Raw genomic sequence first — 24,084 nt, forward strand, 5'->3', positions numbered from 1 at the left:
ATACTTTTTCAAAGTATACTGAAATGCAGATTAAGCAAATAAATATAAGTAGAAGAACTACACTTTAATTATTCCTCATATAGTTTAAGTACAATATTACTATAATTAAATACACAACTTTTTCACAAGTGATCTTACCTCACCTTCACTCACTGTGAACAGCGCAGTGTGTGGTGATGACTGTGATAGTAGGCCTGGTTGGAGAACTGATAGAAGAGATAGAGGAAGAGCTGCTGAACTTTAACAGTTAGCGTTAGCAATTTTTATCTGCTGAACCACAATATTCCCAAAATGTCCTTTTTTTCTATAGAAAAAGCCATTTTCCTTCAGTGCAGCAACATAAAAAAGAGCTGACCCAATTACACAAAATATTTTTACACTCCAATCCTAATAATCATCAAATCACACTTTATAAATAAGCTGCTGATTTGTGCTTTTCCAAATGATCAGTTTTCTATAAGAGGAGCGTGTTTCTGTGTTAGCGCAATTAACCCTTATAAAGGGAAACACTAATGAGGGAGGAAGCTAGGCTCTTACTGAGAGAGTGAGAGAGAGAGAGAGAGAGAGAGAGAGAGAGAGAGAGAGAGAGAGAGAGAGAGAGCACCAGACACTGGAAATAGCTGCTGGCCTGCGAGAATCTACAGGGTTTAAAGTGCTTCTTCTGTAAATTATAAGAAAAGATAAGATCATCCTTTATTAGTCCCACAGTGGGGGATTTCATAGTGTTACAGCAGCAAAGGCAAGAGGATAGCAAGACACTCAGTACAAAAAAAATAGATTAAGTAAAGAGTACAGTATACACAATATAAATAATAAAATATGAAGAATTAAGATTAAGATTACATTTACAAATGATTGCACGTTGTCTCCTAATTGCACAGGGGTAATGAAAAAAAATATTTAATTACTGAAAATATATTGGAAAAAAGAACTAAATGCACACAAAAACACATACAAAGCCAATATACAACACTGACATCTGCTGGACGTGACTAGTAGAATATGAAACTGCCCTAAATTTTTTGGAGGATGATCCTAAAAACAGGTCATCAAAACAATGCAAAGATTGTGGATAGGTCACCTTACATTTTTAATTATTAAAATAAAAAAGTTAATATATAACCTCCTGAGACCCTGACTCGGATCTAACAAGCAAAAAAAAAAAAAACAATGTCTTCAATTAGAAATTGGTGTTTATTTTAACATTTAAAAACTACCTTTTACCAAATAAGTCCAAAAACAACCTTTTATCTTTCGACAGTAAGCAGAAAAAAAGCAAAAACAACATAAGGAGAATAGTTTCAAACATAAAACTGGATGAGAGTTTTGTATCTCGCCCATGTTTCTGTCTGAACTGGCTGTAGAAACCTTTGACTGGGATTCCCACCCTCTTAAAGTGTTAAATGTTATCATGTGGCCACTAGATGATACAGCAACGTGTCCATATGAGGCCAAAAGGGTTAAAGTTCTGCAAATTATTAAGTATAATGTTGCAGAGAAGCAGAAATGTGATGTCCTCATATGAGGACGCAGGGTCTAAAGAGGATATATATAAAAAATAAATACGTTATAAATATATAATTAAATAAAGAATAAGCAAATCTTTATTTAATCTTCTTTGCTTTTACTTCACCTTAGAAAATGTTCACATTGCTCGCTATTTGGAAATGTTCACTGTACTGCTATACATGCTGTACACTGACTACTGTAAGCTATATTCAAGTGTCTTTTCTGTAGTGTTATCCCATGAAAAGATATGAAAAAATATTCACAGAAATGTGTGAGGAGTGCAGTTTACTTTTGTGAGATACTGTCTATGTCAAAAGCTGGATGGAAACAGGTGATTTTTTTGTACAGCAAAAATCAGAATCAAAATTGTACAGCCCCAGGCCCACATCAATAATCAGTAGTATATTATAATCATGTAAGTGTCTACTATATATGAAATAAAAAAAATCTAAAACACTGTTATTTTTGTCTTTTTTTTCCAAATTATGTTAGTTCATCACAGATCAGCTGCTCACTATCCACTACTGATTATATCCTAACCAAAGGAGGATGGGTCCCCCATTATATACAGCTCTGGAAAAAAATAAGAGAGCACTTAAAAATGATGGGTTGGATGTGATGGATGATCACAAGCCATCAAACCAAACTGAACTGCTTGAATTTTTGCACCAGGAGTGATTAGCATAAAGTTATCCAAAAGCAGTGTGTAAGACTGGTGGAGGAGAACATGATGCCAAGATGCCTGAAAACTGTGATTAAAAACCAGGATTATTCCACCAAATATTGATTTCTGAACTCTTAAAACTTTATGAATATGAACTTGTTTTCTTTGCATTATTTGAGGTCTGAAAGCTCTGCATCTTTTTTTTTTTTATTTCAGTCATTTCTCATTTTCTGTAAATAAATGCTCTAAATGACAATATTTGTATTTGGAATTTGGGAGAAATGTTGTCTGTGGTTTATAGAATAAAACAACAATGTTCATTTTACTCAAACATAAACCTATAAATAGCAAAATCAGAGAAACTGAAGTGGTCTCTTAATTTTTTCAGGAGTTGTATATTAGTCTTAATAGTACAAGTAATAGTGGTATAAGGTACATGTAAGCCCTGATTTCCCCAGGGTTCCTCCTCCTCTTCCTCCTCCGGCTCTACTACCTCATTTCTGTGAAGCTGCTTTGCGGCATCAGTTGTAAAAAGCACTATATAAATAAACGTTATTTTATTTGATTAGTTCAAAGCTGTTTTTTTAGAACCAATGATAAACTCTAAAATGTGTAGAGCAGCGATATTCAAGGTTTAGGACTGAAAACCACTGAACTTTACCATATTTACCACACAGTGTGGTACATTATCTTCTGCTGTATTTTGTCACCCACTAGTGGACACTTGCTGCAAACACAGATCCCTGCAAATGACATCATATCCTCGCTGTCCTATGAAAAACACTTATCTCCATTTTTGTTCATTTTTTAGTTTACTACATAATTTGAACAGACAAACTGTCCCTCACACTGTGCCACAATTTCTTGATGAACGAACCAATAGAAAATAACCTGAAATAAACTCTTTTTACATTGACTTCCATTGAAAGTTTACAAGGTTTTTTTCTCTCTCCTGTAAAGCTGCTGTTTTGGAGATAAGTGTTTTTTATTGGACAGCGATGATAAAAAAATAAGAGAGCCAAATAATTGTGGAATACAATAATTTACATGTTTTATTTGTAAGAAAAAACACAAACATTTATATTAAAGATGAGTTTTTACAAACAATAGATGAATATTAACACTTCTTCTTCACAAAGCTTCATTACTGTAAGTCCACATGGGGAAGGCCATCACACTGAGTTTCTCAGAAACTGGAGGGAGCTGAAGATTTTGAACAGTGGATAAAAAAAGCAAGGATGACTGAAACCAAGGATGAAATGGTAGTTTGGCTTGATGTGGAAAAACAAACCCACCAAAAAAGTAATTCCCATTCCAAAGCACTGCATGTAACCAGCGATGTGCACAGAGAACAGGTTAAATACCATCATTCAGGTTCATCATTTAATATAAATCAGTCTCTGGAAGAATTCATTCTAAACGATTTTTCAACTACAGGGTTTAGAAGTGGAGACACTATAGACGCAGGTCATCCTTGACTTGTGCTGTTTTCAGAGGCCTGGAACAGATCAAGTTAGACATAATAGGGAAATGTTAGTTCATTAATGACTGAGCACATCTCATCCCTTTTATTTTTATAAACCTGATCATCACATTTTTATTAAGTGGTATATTTTGAATATAAATTGAAAGTTACTTTATTTCAGTAATTCAGTTCAAAATGTGAAACTCATATATTATATAGATGTATTAAACACAGAGTGATCTATTTTAAGTGCTTACTTCCTTTATTGTTGATGATTATGGCTTACAGCCAATGAGAACCCAGAAAACAGTGTCTCAGAAAATTAGAACATTATATAAGACCAATTGGTATTTTGGCAGAGTGGGCAGTTTCTGTTATCTTATGTTACTACACCTTAAGTTACCTTAAGTGTGTCTGAGGCTCTGCGTAGCTCCTTTATGACTGATGAAAGGGCTTCAGGGTTGATTCCTTGCTCACACAGACGAACACATATGGACAAGGACTCCATATCCAGCCCTGTATTCAGAAGCCTGGAGATCTCCAGCAGAACTGAAAAACAGACAAAAAGAACAAGGTTACTGTCTACAAAAACAGTATCACATCCTAATACTGTGATGCTGTAATACTTGATATATCACAAGACAATTCTCTATGATACTAATAATTGTGACTAATCAACCAAACTGAGAATAAGCATGACTGATAAAAAAAATTATAGAAACCAATAAAAAAAAAATTGACCAAACTGAAAATATTTGTGACAAAAAAATAGGTAAATAAAAACAAAAAAATTCAAAATAGAGACCAATTAACTTTGAAATTGAAAACTAGAAAACTTATAATCGTGACTAATCAACCAAACAGAACATAATTGTCACTGATAAATAAATAATAGCAACCAAATGACTAATCCAATATATTAGACTGACTAATACATTAAAATATAATAATCATGATTAATTGACAAAACGGAAACTAATCGTGACTCATGAATAAACAATGGCAACCAATCGAAAATAATAATAATCGTGATTAACTGAAGCCTAACTGAAATAAACAAATAAAGAAACGCCCAATCGACTTATAGAAAAATAATAATTATGACTAACTGGCTAAATGGAGAATAATCTGACCAATCAAAAATAATAATAATAACTGTGACCAATCGACCAACCAGAAAATAACTGTGACTGATACAAAAAAAAAAAACATAACAGCGACCAATTGGCTAACAGAAAAATAATAATCGTGACTAACTGACCAATCAGAAAATAATCGTGACTAATAAAAAAAAAAACAATAGCCACCATATCAAATACAATAATAATCATGACTAATCGACCAAACTGAAAAATAATTGTGACTGATAAATAAACAATATGAAGAAATCCAAATTAATAATAATCGTGACTAATCGAACAAATGGGGGAAAAAATCGACAGATTAGTCGACTATGAAAATAGACGTTAGTTGCAGCCCTAGTGTAACAGTTACTTCTACAAGCTTCTATTAACCTTTAATGAATTAGTAATGAAGTGAACACTATAGCTTAGATGTTAGACTAATAACAGAAAATATTATGCTTGAGAAAAAAACAAACAACATTACAGAAAAACTTCAGTTAAATAAAAACAATAATAAATCACATTTAACACTCTCATTACAGCCAGACAGATACATAGAGCGGTGGGTAAGCTATGCAGGTTATGTTAGCTTCGCTTCGCTATTAGCTTAGCAAGCCTTCTGTATAGGATTTCACTAATATAAGGACATTATTAAACAGAAAATATTAAAAAAAATCAGTAGTTAAATAGATTAAATAACTCTGTTTCCTCACCGTCCATCGTTTCCCGCACAGCGTTCATGTTGGTACTGGCAGCGCTGGCCATCACAACGATAAGCTAACGAGCTAACGTTAGCACCAGCAACAACAAACTATTTAACTTTAGCTATTTACACGCTATTTGTCGTTATATTCCGGGTTTGTCCGACGTGTTTCAATTTTAACCCTTTAACTATATACTTAAATTCTTATTTAGTCTAAATAAACTCATAAAAATAGTCTATAAACTGCAGAAACCTGCTCGTTAGCTGTTTATTCTCATTTACTGTAGCGTTAGCTAGCTTCAACACCACAGCCGGTTTACAGCGAGACGGCCCACTTCCCATCTCACCCGTTAGATATAATAGTAAATTCAGTAAATGAGTTCTGACCGCTAGGGGAAGCCCGCGAGTGAGACCTCAAAAAATGGAAGTGAATGAAGCTAAAGGGCTAAGAACTTAAATAAAAATAGCAGTTAACTATTTTATTGTGATATTTCTGTAATTTTGGAAAGTATTAAGAGAGTTGTGGTACAACACTAAAGAAAACATTTCTATATGGTTACATTTGTCTTCAGGAACAGATTTTATGCTGGAAAGACGCTAGCATTACTGCTAGTGTTAGTTTTGGGGAGCTGATAGATGGATAGACAGACAGACAGACAGACTGATAGATAGATAGATAGATAGATAGATAGATAGATAGATAGATAGATAGATAGATAGATAGATAGATAGATAGATAGACAGACAGACAGACAGATAGATAGATCTCAGTGCCTCGTTTGTCGTATGTCTCGTATGTCAGGAACTACGAATTCTACCAATAAAGTGTGGAGCTAATTTGACATTGTTAATGGTGTAAAAACTTAGTAAGAACTAATAGGACCTCACACACCCCATACCTGCACTACTGCTTATACCTGCACTACCATACCCACTGTTTCCCCCTATGACTGTGGCATTTAAAGAAGTGTATGGACTCATTCACTTTACCAGCCTTAAGCTTCTATACCTCTATATTTGCACTAATGTTTGTACGAGTTCTGTTTAATCTGGTACTGTCATTCTCTCTTTAATCCCCCATCACTATTGTCCTACTGTCCTTATCTGTGACATTGTTGTATTGTACATTTAGTGTGTCTAATCCTTTTATATTTATAATATTATTTTGCTGTACTTGCTGTAACTTTTGGAAGAAGAGTAACGTAATTTCAATTCTCTGTATGTCCTGTACATATGCAGTATTGACAAAAAAAGCTAGACTGGACTTGACTTGAAAAATAGTGATTTCTCATAAGAAACTCTATGCCCCTATCACTAGCATTGTAAACCTGTTGTTTTTTTTTTTTTTGCTTTGGCTAATAGGTGAGGACTATTCAAGAAAAGTTTGTACTCATTATCATGTTTCACTACCCAAGTCCATTTTACACCAGATTACTCCTTTAAATGAATACACTGTAATTTTGCTCAGTTGCTCCATATATTTCCATTCATTTCTGCAGTGGGTATTCTCCTCTATACAGACTCTCTCATAGCTGCGGACTTGAGCAAGCGAGCAAGCGGAAACGACGTCACACACCGAGCAATGATTCTGATTGGTCGCTGTGAGAATCCCGCGCTTGTGATTGGCTGGCGTGCGTTGAGCAAAAATTAAATCAAACGTTTGAACACCAAAAGCAGGCTAGGAAACAGGAGCGAGGAGGAGGTCAGGGTGAGTTCTGTGTTTTCTGTGTTTTTAAGGATTTTATGAGTTTATTCGGGTTAAATCCGCTTTAATCCGGTTAACAGAGCAGCAGTTCACACCTCGCTTTACTGATCCGGTTCTGAATGAGGCAGATAAATGATGAATTAAGCGCTAGAGTTTTTTAATCAGGAGTTTAATCGCTTGTACTGGTACTACTTACTTACTCACTTACTTATTAACTAACTAACGAACTAAATAACTAACTAACTAACTAACTAACTACTCAGAGCTGAGCTCTAAGGGCTGCAGTGTTATAAAGGAAATTTCCTAAATAAGTAAGTTAAATAATCTAACTGACTAGGGGAAAAAACTAGACCAAACTAAAGAAAATAAGTTTCTTATGAATGCTAATATATATATATATATATATATATATATATATATATATATATATATATATATATATATATATATATATATATATATATATATATATTTTTTTATTTATTGATTGATTGATTGATTGATTGATTGATTGATTGTTTTTATTATTTATTTTTACCCATATCTTATTAATTTTTAAAAATGACGTGCACACCCAGAAACTTTGCTTAACTTATTTTGGGACTGTAACGTTTAAAATTAGCTTTTTTTTTTTTAAAGTAAAAATCTGAATTTGTTGTGCTTGAAAAAGGAAGCTAAACAACACATTTATTTTTTACTGTATATTTTTGCTAGAATTATATTTATATTGTTACAAATTATAAATGAATAAATAATGTACTTATGTCCTTTTTTATTTCTTTTCGTATTATTTCCTAGTTTTTAAATTTGTCCCATTTACGGCCTACTTTTTTTTCCAAACAAAATTTTACGCAAAATTTAAAATTAAATAAAATCTCTTTTTTTTTTTTCTTATTTTCTCTTATGTTACTTATTGTCAGTATAAGGGTTACAGTTAAGTTTTCTGATTTGGTGCGAAGTTTTTTTAAATATAGAAAATATTTTTTTTGAAATCCTTTTTTTGTTTTCTTATTTTTTTTAATGTCTGCAATCTGAATTTAAAGAAAAATAGGTTGAAACAATTTTTATTCATGTTTTTTTTTTTTTTTTTTTTTTTTTTTTCCATTTTTGCATTTCGTTACAGAAAATCTGATCTAATCAAACTTGCTTCTATTACAAGATGGGGGGAATATAAAAATCCAGAAAAAATATATACTTGAATTAAATTTCCTAAAATTTAGATTATGAGGAGTAGAAAAGGAAAAACTAAAAAAAAAATTGAATAAATGAATGAAAACTAATTTCTTCTTTACAACACAAAATAAATAAAAAATAATAAAGTTCATACCAGTTTTTTTTCTCCAAAATTTAGTACCAAAAGCCAATATGAAGGGCTTACAAACACTTTTTAAAATTCTGTTATTTTACTTTTTGATAACAAAAAAAGTAATATATATATATATATATATATATATATATATATATATATATATATATATATATATATATATATATATATATATATATATATATTACATTTTTATTTGTATAATTGTGCAGATATTGCATGTAAATTGTACTTATTCATTCTTCATATATCCTTTAAACTCAAAATACCTATAGAATAATGATTGTCAGCAAAAATAAATATTACTCAACAATATACCAATAAATGACAATCTTTTATAATGACATTGTTTGTGTTTTTTTTTTTTTTTTTTAATAAATCTTTGTTTCTTAATAAAACATATTGTCACTCTGCAACACATTAGTTAAAGATAATATAACATAGCTATAGGAAAATACTACATATTGCATCTTTAAGTACATTTTAATTAGAGTATTTATGTTTTTTCTAAGAGTATGGGACTATTTATCATCACTGATGAATGGTTCTGCATTGATTTAATAAGCTAATATGAACGTGTGAAGTGAGCCATTAGCATTCCCTGATCTAACTGTCTCCTCGTTTCTTGCTGTCCTGCCTCATGTTTTAAAAGCCTGAGGATTTCCTCTGCAGCATTAGGTGAAGATCGTTCAGCACAGAGGATGGGAGATGTTGTTGAGGTCCAGATCACTCCTGAAACTCCAGGAAGGCCGTCCATCCGTAATCCGTTCGAGAGTCCCACTGACTACCACCACCTGCACGAGCCCCTCGTCCCCAGCCCTTCTGTGTTCAAGTGCGCCAAGCCCTCGTCAGCTGTGAGTAACCACAACGGGTTTCCTACCAGGCCATTGTCTTCAACCCCATTGTTAATGTATCTAACCTGCTGAAAAAACAAGACGGACAAGCTGGTTAAGCTTGTTGACCAGTACAGGGTTTGTTTGCATTAGTTTAGCTGGTGTAACTGGTCTTAAACAAGCTAAACAACCAGTTGGACCAATCTTGACCATGCTGTAGGCCTGTCAAGATAAGAATTTTTGTGGACGATATATTGTCCCAGAAATTATTGCGATTCACAATATTTTTGTAATTTTAAGACTATTAAATGCAAATGACGTTATGATGAGCATAAAAAAGTAATTCTACACTTTTTAAAGATAGCAAAAACTTTAATAATAATTTATTATAATTAGTTTGGGAATCCCTACTTTAGTCCAGACTGTGTGTATGAAGTCACAGTTATTGAAGCATGACTGGCTAAAATACTGTTCACTCTTATAAACATACAAATAAGCACAATAGACGATATCACGATTATCAAAAATTATTGAGGTCATGTTCATTTATTGTACGATAAATCGATATTGCAATTATTGTGACAGGCCTACCATGCTGTTTTATTTTTTTAAATCTCTTTACATTATACTTTAATACTGAAGTCATCCAGACTATGAAGGAACACCTAAGGAATCATGTAGTAACTTAAAAGCATTAAACGAACCAAAATACTCCTACTTGCAGTTTGTGACGCTGGTAACTCTGATAAACTTGCTCTTCCTTTCCTGTGGCAGTGATAATATAGTATCGGGCATGTTGAAACTTTTTGTGTAAATTTGTGTTTCAGACCCCAGCCAAGTTTAAATGGTCCATAGACGAGTTGGCGAACCTTCTCCCGGTGCACATAGACCCTGAGGACATTCACCGACAAGCATTATATCTGAGCCAGACCAGGTGAAACGTGCTGAGAGTAAATAACAGCTGGAAGGTTTAACCTCATTTTGAGTCTGAAAAACTGGCTCCAAATTAGGGCTGGGCGACATGGTAGAAATATTGTAATATTGTAATATATATATATATATATACACATATACACATTTTTACAAACAGATAATTATTATTATATTATTATAATGCATTAGAAGCAGCAGATTCTTAAAAATGCAAATAAAATTTCCGTTATTTAAAAGACGGACTAATATATATTTTTTTCAATATTTTTCTTTCATTAAAGGATGTTATGTAATAACAAAAGTTTGGGAGAAGGACCACGCCCCAACTCTACGTTCTAACTCCACCCCGTATCAATCAACCGTCCTATAAATACCTTCCCTAACTAACTACCTCTCGTGACGAAAGTTCGCATCAGTCGAATCTGCCGCACCCGCCTGCTAGCATTAGCTTGTTCTCCGTCATGGACCTTTAACTCACCGCCTCCGACGAGGACCTCTTCCCTCCTAGCCAGCCTGTCTCCACTCCTGCTCCACCTCGCCGGGCTCATCGTCTGAAGTTCGTAATCTCCATTCCGGCTACTCCTGGTTCTACTCCGGCTACTGCTTATTCTTCCTCCCGGGTCGGTCGTCCTAACCAGTGCATCCCCGGATCTCGGCACTCCCGCCGCTCTTCTCCCCCTTCCCCTACTCCTCCTGCGCGGGCTCGCCGCTCCGGACGCCCGTCTTTCTCGGCCGGCCTCGCTGGCCCTGGGCCCCTCTCTTCTAGTAAGTCCCAGCCTCCTCGCATGTCCGATTGGACTGTTGTTAAGCTGCAGCGGGTTTTGAAGGACTGTGGCGTCCCTTTCCCCCGTTCTGCTCCAAAGGCGGAACTTTTTCGCTGTACCTCTCCGGGTACCGGCGTCGCGACCCGATGACGTCACCCGCTCAACTCGCTGCCGCGGCAGCTCTTGCGCTCCTGGCGCGGCACCAACTTCGCCTGCTTCAGCCTCAGTGCCTCGTCTCTCGTCCCTCGTCTCTCTCCTCTCCCCCTTCCCTCATTCATCCAACCCCTCCCTCTCCTCTTTGAGAGGTGAACAGCGCGCAGGAGCCGCACCGGCATCACGGCCCGATGACGTCACTCGCTCAACTCACCGCCGCGGCTTCTCTCGCGCCCCAGGCGTGGCACCCGTCCAGGCGCGGCACCCGTTTCAGCCTCAGCGCGTCCTCCTCCGGGCCCCGAACCCCTCCCCTTCTCGTCTGCCTCGTCCTCTCCTTCTTCGTTGCCAGTCCGGGCCATTTTCTCTCGTCTCTCTCACGGCCCGATGACGTCACTCGCTCTACTCACCGCCGCGGCTGCTCTCGCGCCCTCAATTGTCCAATCCCCTCCCTCTCTCGTCCAACCCCCCCCTTCCCTCAATCGTCCAATCCCCTCCCTCTCTCGTCCAACCCCCCCCTTCCCTCAATCGTCCAATCCCCTCCCTCTCTCGTCCAACCCCCCCTTCCCTCAATCGTCCAATCCCCTCCCTCTCTCGTCCAACCCCCCCTTCCCTCAGTCGTCCAAACCCCCTCCCTCAGTCGTCCTCCTTCTCCACTTCTGCGTTCCTCCTGCTGTTCTCCAACAGTGTTGCCAACTTAACAACTTATTTTTGGTTTTTAATTGAGACTTTTGACAACTCTAAACGAACACGCATGCTCTTCAGTTTCTGTCCTCAGGGAGCAGCAGCTGCTGCCGCGAGCCCCGCCCACAACACTCACGGTGCAGTCTCAGTCAGAGCACACCCACACCGCTCCTCAAACACGCTGCAATGAACTGCGCATACCTAAAGCTGCCGCTGACTGACCGAGCAAAAAAAAAAAAAAAAAAATGATTATGTAATTTACGTTAAAATGATGTTATTTCGTGAAGTGACTGCCTATTTATAAAAGCAACAGCAGTAGTTCATTTGTTAAAGTTCATTTGTAACATTTCTAACATTTTAAGGCGTTTTTTAATCACAAATTGCGGCCAATAGCTACTTTCCTTACTGTGCAGTTGGCAACACTATTCTCCAGCCCATCCCTTCCGGCCGGCCTTTCTCCTTCCTTTACTCTGTCAGTTCTCTCCCCGCCTCCTTCTCGCCATTCCTCACCGGTCTGCAGCACCCGCTCAGCTCCTTGCTGGAGCCCCCTGACCTTCATTCTCCTTATCTACAGCGCCGCCCCCTCTCAGCTCGCGCTGCGGCTCATCTCCAACACTGGAACCCTACTACATTCCGGGGCACCCCGGATCTGGAACTTCATTGCCGTGTGTTTGCGGGACGAAGCTTCCCATCCTGCGATGGGCCTGGCTGTCTAAGGCTGACGTGTTTTCGGCTTTCAAAATCCTCCCTCTCCATCCAGACTCCTGGCGTCTTTTCAGAGTCCGCTTTTCAGTTCACCTTGCTTTCGGGTGCAAAGCAACCCCAAGCTTCGACTCCTTCGCTGAGGCGCTCTGCTAGATTTTGCTCAACACAGGCTCCCTCCACCTCCTTGGTAACTTCTTAGTCATCGATCCTGTTTCTGGCTGTACCTCCTCTGCAACTGGACGGGATTTCCTTCTTCTACGCCGACGCAGCTTCCAGCTCTTTTGATGTTCGGCTTTTCACAGATGCCGCTCCTTCCTCTCTAGTCGCCTCTGCCTGGCCGGAGACCTTGGTCTGCTCCGCCGCGCACCCGTGCGATTCTTCCGTGCTCTCTGGAAATATTCCGGTCGTCGTCGCTGCCCTCTTTTGGAGACATGAATGGTCTGAAAAATCTATTCTACTCTGACAATCTCGCCATCAAAAGTTGCTCCAAATCGCTAGAAATCATGCCTTTTATCCATCATCTCACTTGGCACTCTATTAAGCATCAATTAATCATTAAAGCTGTTCACATCCCAGGACCATCCAATTTTTTTTGCTGATTCTCTTTCTCGTTTTCAATTACAGAAATTCAGATCCTTGGCACTGCATGCAAATGCAACCCAATGTCGGTACATCCATTTTCACAACTACACTACACTTAACCCCATGTGAACGAACCGATCTTCCAAGCTCAACAAACCATCCTTTCAGCCATCTCCCCACAGACTCTCTCCTCTTACTGGTCAAGCAGGAAAACGTACAAAAGAGTCACCTTCACAAATAACATCTCTTTCCCTTCTCATCATCTATCCGTAATGACCGCTTTCCTCACTTTTATTCACACTCAACATTCCGCCCGTTCCTCATCACTCAGAGTCCATCTGGCCGCCATGAATTTCTTCACTAAACTAATTACTGGCATACCTCACCCTTCCTTCAATCACCCACAACTTTCCCTGCTCCTGGAAGGAATCCAAAAATTCAGAAACTCCAATCTCACATCATCGAGCTCCTATCACTCCAGAAATCCTGCTACTTTGCATTTAAACCTCCGATCAGGCTTCTACTCTCCGACTACATCCTCCACGCTCCAAGCACCATTTCTCCTGGCATACTTCGGATTCTCCAAGCTTATAACCTATACATCCGTTCCCAACCAGACGATTTGAGACGGACTCATTCCAAACTAGCTTCCACATAAGCTCCAATTTTGGGGATATAACTGCACGCTTCTTCAAGCACGCAGTTCAGAACTCCAGCCCAAATTTCCCTGAGTTCCCTCCCCTTTTTCCTTCTTCTTTCTCTACTTTAGGCGTGGTCCGCACTTAGCAAATGCCATATTAAATTGCTTACCAAAAAGTAAAGTTCAAACTGCTCCTAAAAGTTCTAATTGCTTTAATTGTTTTAATCATATTATTTCCTTTCTCCAAAGGACGGACACTGACATTGAGGAGAAGCGTCAGAATGCTATAGAGATGGTAGGATCTCCCTTTTTTCTTGTCTATGTCTGTAGAACTTTATGATTTTTCTATGAAATGATGATTAATGTGTGTGATTAATGTTGTATTTTTCTCCACAGTTCTTCACTAAAGGTGCTATAGTTCCTTCACCCTGGGCTCCACAAGCAAGTAAACAATCAGTGCAGCCAAACTTCCAGAAAAGTAAGTCCTGCTGCTGCTACTACACTTAATTACTTTAAAACATATAAAAAGAGTGTTGTTTTTTATTTATTTATTTTTTTATTTTATGCATTTTTTTTTACTCCAGGTCCTTTATCTCCGGTTATCGTAGAGGAGCCCCAGTCAGCAAAGAAAATCAATGGTTTGTGTTGCATTCCTGTGTCATAGTGTATTGTACTTTGATTTAATCTGCTATTTTCTTTTATACAAAATACGTCTGAATAACGCTGTTTTTTGTAAATTGCAGCAACTTGTCAGACAATCCTGTCTTTACCTGTGGACTTTAATCTTGAAAAAGTATTAGGTAAAAAAATACATTTTACTTCTTATTTATTATAATGTTGAATACAAAGCAAGTTTACTGCATTAAATCTACTGTATCTGAAATGATATACCCTAGTTTCTGCCCTATAAGGTGCTCCGCATTATAAGACGCACTGTTGATTTTTGAGAAAATTAAAGGATTTTAAGTGAGAATTTTTATTGAGAGTAACCCTCATTTTCAATGCAGTTGAGCATTTACAACTTACAGGGACTAAAAAATAAATTTTAGATCATTAGATTAAATAAGAGCATTCGAAAAACAGTTTAAGATTAAATTTTGAAGAAATCAAGTAATTCAGAATAAAAGCATAAGTGGACAGGCTAAAAGGTGTATGGGTGTTTTAAATGCGCCTTATAGTCCGAAAAGAACAGTAATTGTAGTCTGAGTCATTCGATCCTGGGGATCGCAGACAATGTGCTGTCATGGTTCAGATCGTACCTCACTGGGCGCTCGTTCAAGGTATCGTGGCAAGGACAGCTGTCCTCAGCCCGCTCCTTATCCACTGGGGTTCCCCAAGGTTCGGTACTGGGACCCCTTCTCTTCTCCATATACACCACCTCTCTTGGTCAGGTTATCCACTCACACGGATTTTCCTACCATTGCTTTGCTGATGACACCCAGCTATACCTGTCGTTCTCACCTGAAGATCACTCAATCTCTGCACGGATATCGCAGTGTCTCTCTGACATATCCTCATGGATGAAGGAGCATCACCTTCAATTAAATCTCTCAAAGACTGAACATCTGGTTATACCAGCAAAACCATCTTTTCAACACAACTTCTCTATAAGTATCGACTCTCTCTCTCTCTCTCACCGACAAAGGTTGCTAGGAACCTGGGTGTTATGGTTGATGACCAACTCTCCTTCACGCACCATGTGGCCTCAGTTGCTCGGTCCTGCCGCTTTGCGCTCAATAACATCCGAAAAATTAGACCGTTCTTGACGCAACAGGCCACCCAACTCCTGGTGCAAGCGGTCGTCATCTCACGCCTCGACTACTGCAATGCCCTGCTAACTGGCCTCCCGGCCTGCGTAGTAAAACCACTCCAAATGATCCAGTATGCAGCAGCACGTCTGGTCTTCAACCAGCCAAAACGGGCACATGTCACCCCGCTGCTCATTGAGCTCCATTGGCTACCAGTTGATGCTCGCATCAAATTCAAAGCTCTTACAATCGCCTTCAAGGTGATGACAGAACAGCTCCTTCCTACCTGCACTCGCTCCTGAAGGCTTACGCTACCTCCCGGCCGCTGCGCTCCTCCAATGAACGTCGCCTCGCTTTGCCAAACATTCACACAAAGCAATCCAGACTGTTCTCATACAGAGTTCCCCAATGGTGGAACAAACTACCTTCCACTACCAGATCAGGAGAATCTCTCGCTATCTTTAAGAAACTCCTGAAGACAGAGCACTTCAAAGAGCACTTACTCTCCTAACACCTCTAACACACTAACTACTTCTAACCTCATTTCCTTCTTCCCCTCCTTCACTCCTCTATCCTATTATTCCCCTTTGACCTCCTTTTATCCCTATCCAAAGATGTTTTACCTTTAAACTTATTTTACATTGTACTAAGTCGCTTTGGACAAAAGCGTCTGCCTAATGTAATGTAATGTAATGTAATGTAATCCTTACCAGTTATCTTTTCATTGATACAAAATATTGTAGTGACACAATTGTGATGTTTATCTCATGTTACGATCTTTTTTATTAAATCCTGTAGGAGATTACTACAGGACTGAGGAGATATCAGAGCAGGTGCAGGAGAGTCTGAGCTCATCTTCTCTGAGGAGAAAGCTGTTTCTGGACGGTCACGGCAGCGGATCAGAGTCCTCTACTCCCTCCAGCCCGGACAGAGAGACCCCCGCTGGCAGCGCTGAGACCATGTCCTCCGTCATTGTCTCTCCGCCTGAGTGTGGAATCGCCACAACTACACCTTCCTCTGTGAGTTCTGGACTCAAAAAACAAAAATACAAAATACATTAAGTAGATAATGTGGGGTTGATGCTGCAGTTGTTCTGCAGGTTTAGGTTCAGCAACAGTATGTGCTGAAAGAATGAGGTCAGCTGACTACCTGAATATACTGAATATAGACCAGGTTATTCCATCAATGGATTTTTTTTTCTTCCCTGATGACACGGCCATATTCCTAGATGACAGTGTCAGGATTCATGGGTTTGGAATTGTGAAAAAGTGGTTCAGGGAGCATGAAATCATCATTTTCACACATTCAAGGATTCAGGGAGACTTTTTTTGACTATTGTCATTCACATCACATGTGGTACATGAGGTGGAATGAAATTGTGATCTCACGACCCAGTTTACACCCAAGAGCTGTTGTTAAAATAGATAAATATGCACCATGTGGCCTCAGTTGCTACCTGCACTCACTCCTGAAGGCTTACGCTACCTCCCGGCCGCTGCGCTCCTCCAATGAACGTCGCCTCGCTTTACCAAACAAACATTCACACAAAGCAATCCAGACTGTTCTCATACAGAATTCTTCCCCAATAGTGGAACAAACTACCTTCCACCACCAGATCAGGAGAATCTCTCATCTTTAATAAACTCCTGAAGACTGAGCTCTTCAAAGAGCTCCTACTCTCCTAACACCTCTAACAAACTACCTTCCACTACCAGATCAGGAGAATCTCTCATCTTTAATAAACTCCTGAAGACTGAGCTCTTCAAAGAGCACATACTCTCCTAACACCTCTAACTAACTACCTTCTACTACCAGATCAGGAGAGTCTCTCACTATCTTTAATAAACTCCTGAAGACAGAGCTCTTCAAAGAGCACTTACTCTCCTAACACCTCTAACTAACTACCTTCTACTACCAGATCAGGAGAGTCTCTCACTATCTTTAATAAACTCCTGAAGACAGAGCTCTTCAAAGAGCACTTACTCTCCTAACACCTCTAACACACTAACTACTTCTAATCCCATTTCCTTCTTCCGCTCCTTCACTCCTCTATCCCTTTATTTCCCTTCGACCTCCTTTAGGCCCTATCTAAAGATGTTTTACCTTTAACTTCTATTACTTTTGTACTTCACTATTGTAAGTCGCTTTGGACAAAAGCATCTGCCTAATGTAATGTAATGTAAATATAGATAAAATAAGATAGCAAACAAAAACAGAATAGAACAAATTAGATATCAAGATAAATACACAAAAAATAAGGGAGACTAGGCAGGTGAAAGCAAAGGTGAAGGCAAAATGAAGTCCAGGGTGCAGGTTTTGCTATAGCAGCATGATAATATAAATTAAGAGCAGTAGAAGATAAAATGTCTCAGTGCGGTTTAAGGTGACAGTGTTTTTTTTTAAACAGTAATTGTGACAGAGCAGTGTGTTGTTTAGAAACCAAAATATTTCTAAATGTATTTGATAGTTTGTAAAGTCTCCCTCACTGTGTTCTAAAATGTGTTTTGTTTCTATCTGTTTCTTTTTCTTACAGGGTCAGTTCTCCTCCAGCCCTATCCAGGACCGGAGCAGAGCTTACAGTCTGGGCAGCATAGCGAGTCCCATGTTTCCAGAAAGATCTTCTCCAGTGTTTCAGTCGCCCACTCTGTCCCCCATTACCCTTCCACATTCTCTCACTCCTCTATCAGGTAAAGATACAGATGATGTTTCTTGTTTGACTATTGTTAATAATCCTGATTGTTGCTCCCAACACGGGTTTTTTTTTTACACTTGTGTTGAATAGCAACTGCAATTTTAGGCATGAATTTACCTCAGCAGTGCTTATTCTAAGCTAGACTTTATCTCAGTAGTGCTATTTTATTTATAACTTTACTTTAACAGTGCTACTCGTATCATACATTTACCTGAGCAGTCCAATTTTAGGGAAATTAATGTTACTATCCTAGTCCGGTACAGCTCGTCATGGGTACATTTGGCCAGGCTTTCACACTTTTCACTCTAAACAGGTAAAAAAAAAAAAGCTAAAAGCTAATGTGAAAACCCCTACAATTTGGGAAATGAGCAGTTTGACAGATGTGATTCTCATGTTGTTAGGCTACATATCACTTAATTATTAATTTCTTGCTTTTAAATCTCTAACATCAGTATCCATTTGAATTTCAGAACCTTACAAGCAATTTTCCAATTATTAAAGCTCATGTGACATTTACGTTTTGGGATTTAGGGCCCTCTCTGATGAGAATGTGTAATTAGAGAGAGAGAGAGCTAGCTAGCTTTGAGTTTGAGCTCTGAGTTTCCTCTTCTGAAGTCTCCATTGCTCCACCAGCCGCTCGTGTTCAGTAAAACTGATCTGGATCCTCCTTTAGAGGCTGTACGTGTAACATAAGTACGTAAAGACTCGTGACGTGGCCAGAAGAAGAACTCCCGCCAAAAGCCAGTTTATAGAATAAATATATTAGGATTAGCTGCAGGGATGGTCGTTTCAGCCCACTGGTACCATTAAACACACTATTATATCCCTTCACCTCTCAGAAATGCTTCTGCTTTCAGTTTAAAAACAAACCAACCCAGACTGTCTCTTTTAATACGGTGTAAATACATTAAACAATAAAGGTCTTAAGATGGAACCCTGGAGAACCCCAAAACTGTAGATACTCTAGCTTTGTGATGATAACTGAACTCAATGTTCTTTCTTTTCTATTCCCGACCCCCTTTTACCCCCCAAGGTGAGAGGAAACGGCTGTCCTTCCTGACCCCCGATGTTCTCCAGTCAGGTAGCAGAAGCATGGCTGTGAACCGCTGTGGAGAAAGCCCCTATGTGGAGGGCTGCTCTCCCATCCGAAGCTGCTCTCCACTCCACCCTCGCACTAGAAACAGAGGCTGCGTCTGGGGCTCACCCGCCCACATCTCCCCCATTCTCCCAGACCTCCACGACAAGGAGAACATCCACCCCAGCGAGCCTTTACCCACCATGGACCTGGACGCTTGCTCTCCTGGGCCCAAGCATGAGGGCCTCAGGCCTAGTTACACTAACAGCCCAGCAGCCTCCCTGCCCGACCTGGAGCAGATGGAGCAGGGAGAACCTCCAGAGAGCGATCTCAGCGAGGTACCCATGGGGAAAGCTCTAGAGGAGGCTGACGAGGAGGTTGAGGAGGTCTGCAACTGGACTCCAGAGGAGGACACCAGCACGGCATCACCAGTACGGTTAACCAGCTCTCGGACGGGCAACGTATCCAACGTGGAAAGCACGCGCATGTTCGTTTCTCTGCTGGCGGAAGGGAGCATTACACCATACGATGTTAGCATGCAGGTTGGTATGCTTGCTGTAATTTGATTTTTGGGGTATTTTCTCAGATATCTAAAGAATGCAAAATAATATAAAGAGATGCTTTTCCTGCATTTAATAGGAAAAATGTCTAAATAAATATATATATATATATATATATATATATATATATATATATATATATATATATATATATATATATATATATATATATATATATAATAAATCTAATCTAATATGTAACAAAGCAATTGCAACACTAGCTAACTTCATGCTAAAGCAATCATTCTAACTGGTGCCAATTAGGGTTCATTCACTGTAAACCACATTTGCACATTTAGTCATGTTTTTGCACGTCCAGTCAAGCTTTTGCACGTTAAGTCAATTTTTCATAGTTTTAGCCTCTGTGCTAACAGAGCTACCAACTTTAGCCATCACAGTTAGTCAAATTGGCATGTTTGTTCAACACAGGGTCTATTTTATGTCTTTTTTTCTTAATTTACAATTGAAAATGCTTAATTTTACACTTTTAAAATTAACCATTACTAACCTAAGTGCTTGATTTTATTGTATTAGTTTTTGCACTGTAATGTATTTTGCACTGTTATCCACTGTGCTAACTGATGCAGGTTGGTATGCGTGCTGTAATGAGATTTTGGGGTATTTTCTCAGATATCTAAAGAATGCAAAATAATATAAAGAGATGCTTTCTTGGATTTAATAGGGAAAATGTCTAAAAATATATAAAATAAATCTAATATCTAACAAACCAATTGCATCACTAGCTAAATTTATGCTAAAGCAATCATTCTAACTGGTGCAAGCTAGCGTTTTTTCACTGTAAACCACATTTCCACATTAAGTCAAGCTTTTGCACGTTTTAGTCAAGTTCTTCATAGTTTTAGCCACAGTGCTAACTGATGACTAACAACTTTAGCCATCACAGTTAGTCAAATTAGCATGTTTGTTCGACACATTTTTTTTTATGTCTTTGTCTTAATTTACAGTTGAAAATGCTTCCAAATATTCCAAATTTAGCTTTAATATTGGTTTGAGAAATGGTCAGTATTCGGCACTATCAGATTAAAGTAACCAAAAGTTTAAATAACAGTAATTCATGTCCCATTTACACATTTAAAATGAACTATTACTATCCTAAGTGCTTGATTTTATTGTAGTAGTTTTTGCACTGTTATTCAGGATCAAAATTGTAACCTAAAAATGCTAATGTTAATAATAATAATAATAATAATAATAATAATAATAATAATAATAATAATAATAATAATAATAATAGTACGTTAATTCTGGTCTTGTCTGACCATTTACTACAGTGGTATGGTTTTATTGTGCTAATTAGGTTGTGAATGGCTGTATTTATTCTAATCCTCCACTTTTCCTAACCAAACAAATGTGTTAGCTAAGTGCTAACAGATGCTTCAGTAGCTGAAGTAAGATTTGGCGACAGCTTCAGCTGACAGAAAACAAAAGTCATAAAGCTTGAGTGGGCGGGGCTTTACTTGTCTACAGTCCTTTAAAGTAAATTGTGAACACCTAGCATGCTAACTAATGTGTTTTTGGGCACCAGTTAGCGTATTGCTAATCAAGGTTAAAAAGAAAAAAAGTTGATTTTCATGGTTCGGTTTTGTTAGCCATTTTTAGATTTTAGAACTGTTTAAATTGGATAAATAAAAAAAGATATATTATATTTAAAAGTTGTACACTAGAATATAAACACAATAAAATATTAGGCTGAAAATAGTCAAAAGTTTGAACACACTAAGCATACCTCAAAACTACATATATGCAATTATAAAGTAAACAAAAAAGTGTTATACAAGCCAAAATGTGTGTTGTACTTTAGATTTTTTTATTTTTATTTATCATTATTTTTCTTATTATTATTATTCAGGTGTTCGTTCATAGTTTTTAAGTCTTAAGTATTAATCTACAATGTAGTAGACAATACTACTTTAAAAAATGAAGAAAAAAAAAAAACATTAATTGAGAATATGTCCAAACATTTGACTGGTACCATATATACAATATAAATGTATGTATAATATATATATATTTTTTTATCATTTTTCTTATTTTTTTCCCATATTTTCATTATTTTTCTACCTTTTCACAATTTATATACCATTAAATTTCTTGCATTTTCAATTCCAAAACTACAATAAAAATATATTAAACACTAAACATTTCCAACATTTTAGCAAAAGTTACAACAAACACAATATGACCTAAAATAATAATAAAAAAAAAACAGTTCTGTTTTTTTATTGTTTTTAGCCTTTTATTTATTCGATCAAACTCTGATGGACAGTTTCCTGATCAGGGATTAAGTGTATTTGCAGACTATATGTATATATTATTATTTTTTTATGATTATTATTTTTTTTTTTTCTTGATTTTATTTTAAACATAAATATTATATCCCTAGTTTTCAGCCAACCCATGTCTTTTGTATCATACTGTATATTGCATATTTAAAAGATTTAATTGGATTGGCCTGAGTCTGATCCGTCCCTCGTGTTCTGTGTCCAGGTGGACAGCGGTTATAACACGTACTCCACGTGCACTACCAGTCTAATGGACGCCATCAGTTCAGACAGCCAGAGCAAGGAGCTGCAGGACACACACACGGCCGAGGAGGGGCTCAGTTACAGTAAAAACACTAACTCTAAGGTAACCAGCACATATAAACACCTTTTTTTCACAGGTTAAGTTCATTCACAATGTTAACCACATTTAAAATTTAATTTAATTTAATTAAAACATTTTTAGTTTTTTTGTGTGTGTGTGTTCTCACCTATTTATAGATTTATGTAGCACTATAAATATATTATATTCACAGAAATAGCACATTTTAATTAGTTCATTAGGATCTTTATCCCTCAATTTATACAACCGAATGAAAAGTCAATAAGAGCCCAAATTTCACACACTAAAACTACACTTTTTCTTTTTCTTTTTTTTTTTTTTCTTTCCCCCCCAGTTGGTCATACCACTCCACTGAACACGACGGACGGATCAGGGACTTCTCTCCATTTATTCTAATCTCCCAAAGCTCAGAAGAACAGAAACGTTTACAATGTGTTTTTATATAAAGGTCTCATGCTGTTGAACAGAATTGTGAAGTTAGCATTATTAGCACAGGTGCTTTTTGATTATTATATATACATTTTTTTTATACAATCACAAAAACAAAGCTATTGTGCTATTGTAAAATCTTTGCCTTAAAGATGTGAAAATTATATTGGAAACTGAGAAAACTTGACGTAAGAATTGTGAAATATGCTAACTTCTATTTAAGCTTTTGTTTAGTTTTTTTTTTTTTTTACATATTCTAAATGATCAAAAAATATTTTATTCAGTGTTTCCTTTCTTTTGCAATTTTTGTACATGAATTTACGCTCTTAGTTATTTATGAATTCTGAATCATAACCACTAAAATGCACATGTGAGTGTGATTAACTCGCATGTTTAATATTGCTGGGTGTGGTATTAAACCTGTATGTTTCTGCTAAATTGCAATAAAGGATTTTGACATGAAATTTAACTCATGTTTCCAATTTATTTCTTCTGTGGATCTAAGTGAGCTAAAGGACATCATGAGTGTTTTTTTAAGCTAATGTGAGCCAATATTTCAGCACCTTCCTAAAATATTTGCATTAACATTTTAACAGCCACAAATTGTAAAAATATTTTTTTGTTAGCTGGATAGATCTATGGAGCTATTTTGCTGACTAAAATTCAGACAAAAAAAAAACTCTAAAAATCTATCTATCTATCGATCAACTAACGCAATATTCACAACCTATATTTAGGAGTGGGCGATATCTCTAAAATCACGATATTTCATGGTATTTTCACGATAACAATACTTTTGGCGATATGACAAAACACTAAATTATAATTTTTTTTTTTTAGAATTTTATTAGTGCATGCAATATGATATGGCTAACTGAGATATTAAAAAATTGAATTAATTTTATCAGATTTGTAACAAAAGTCAGTGATCCAGAATGTCACGATACTAATGATGCACTTCTCCAAATATCTCCATATATCCAGGATTAAAGTAAAATAAATGATACTGAACAGATATAATCTATCTCTAGTAGATATATAATGGGAAATGAGAACAGTGTGAATTTTTCTTTTGCTAAAAACAATAAAAAAAAGTAGTCCCCTGATGTGATAATTAGGGGTGGGTGATATGGCACGATAGTTCAGGGTATAATATAGATCACGATA

At 37.2% G+C, this 24,084-nt stretch overlaps 3 protein-coding genes across 4 annotated transcripts in view; 2 read left to right on the forward strand and 1 right to left on the reverse strand.

Annotated features, from left to right (window-relative positions):
• tmem41ab (transmembrane protein 41ab) overlaps positions 1-24,084 on the forward strand; it is a 519,270-nt gene that overhangs the window by 337,670 nt on the left and 157,516 nt on the right. The gene's annotated exons all lie outside the window — the stretch shown is intronic.
• On the reverse strand, positions 3,208-5,800 carry mzt1 (mitotic spindle organizing protein 1). The gene is made up of 3 exons (XM_022674626.2): positions 5,476-5,800; positions 4,042-4,187; positions 3,208-3,671 (listed from the first exon to the last, which is right to left on the reverse strand). Exons 1-3 carry the CDS (start codon positions 5,525-5,527, stop codon positions 3,642-3,644), a joined length of 228 nt encoding a protein of 75 aa, XP_022530347.1. The 5' UTR covers positions 5,528-5,800; the 3' UTR covers positions 3,208-3,641.
• Positions 6,986-23,386, forward strand: bora (bora aurora kinase A activator). Of its 2 annotated transcripts, XM_022674617.2 has the most exons (12): positions 6,986-7,173; positions 9,150-9,351; positions 10,158-10,264; positions 14,038-14,083; positions 14,185-14,266; positions 14,373-14,426; positions 14,532-14,588; positions 16,335-16,555; positions 18,070-18,223; positions 19,262-19,845; positions 22,372-22,512; positions 22,823-23,386. In XM_022674617.2, the coding sequence occupies exons 2-12, from the start codon at positions 9,199-9,201 to the stop codon at positions 22,841-22,843; spliced, it is 1,620 nt and encodes a 539-aa protein (XP_022530338.2). In that variant the 5' UTR covers positions 6,986-7,173; positions 9,150-9,198; the 3' UTR covers positions 22,844-23,386. The 2 variants fall into 2 exon arrangements, with proteins under 2 accessions (XP_022530338.2, XP_049325664.1); XM_049469707.1 differs by lacking the exon at positions 14,532-14,588.

The sequence above is a fragment of the Astyanax mexicanus genome, chromosome 21, assembly GCF_023375975.1.
Source record: "Astyanax mexicanus isolate ESR-SI-001 chromosome 21, AstMex3_surface, whole genome shotgun sequence".
Lineage (NCBI taxonomy): Eukaryota > Metazoa > Chordata > Actinopteri > Characiformes > Acestrorhamphidae > Astyanax > Astyanax mexicanus.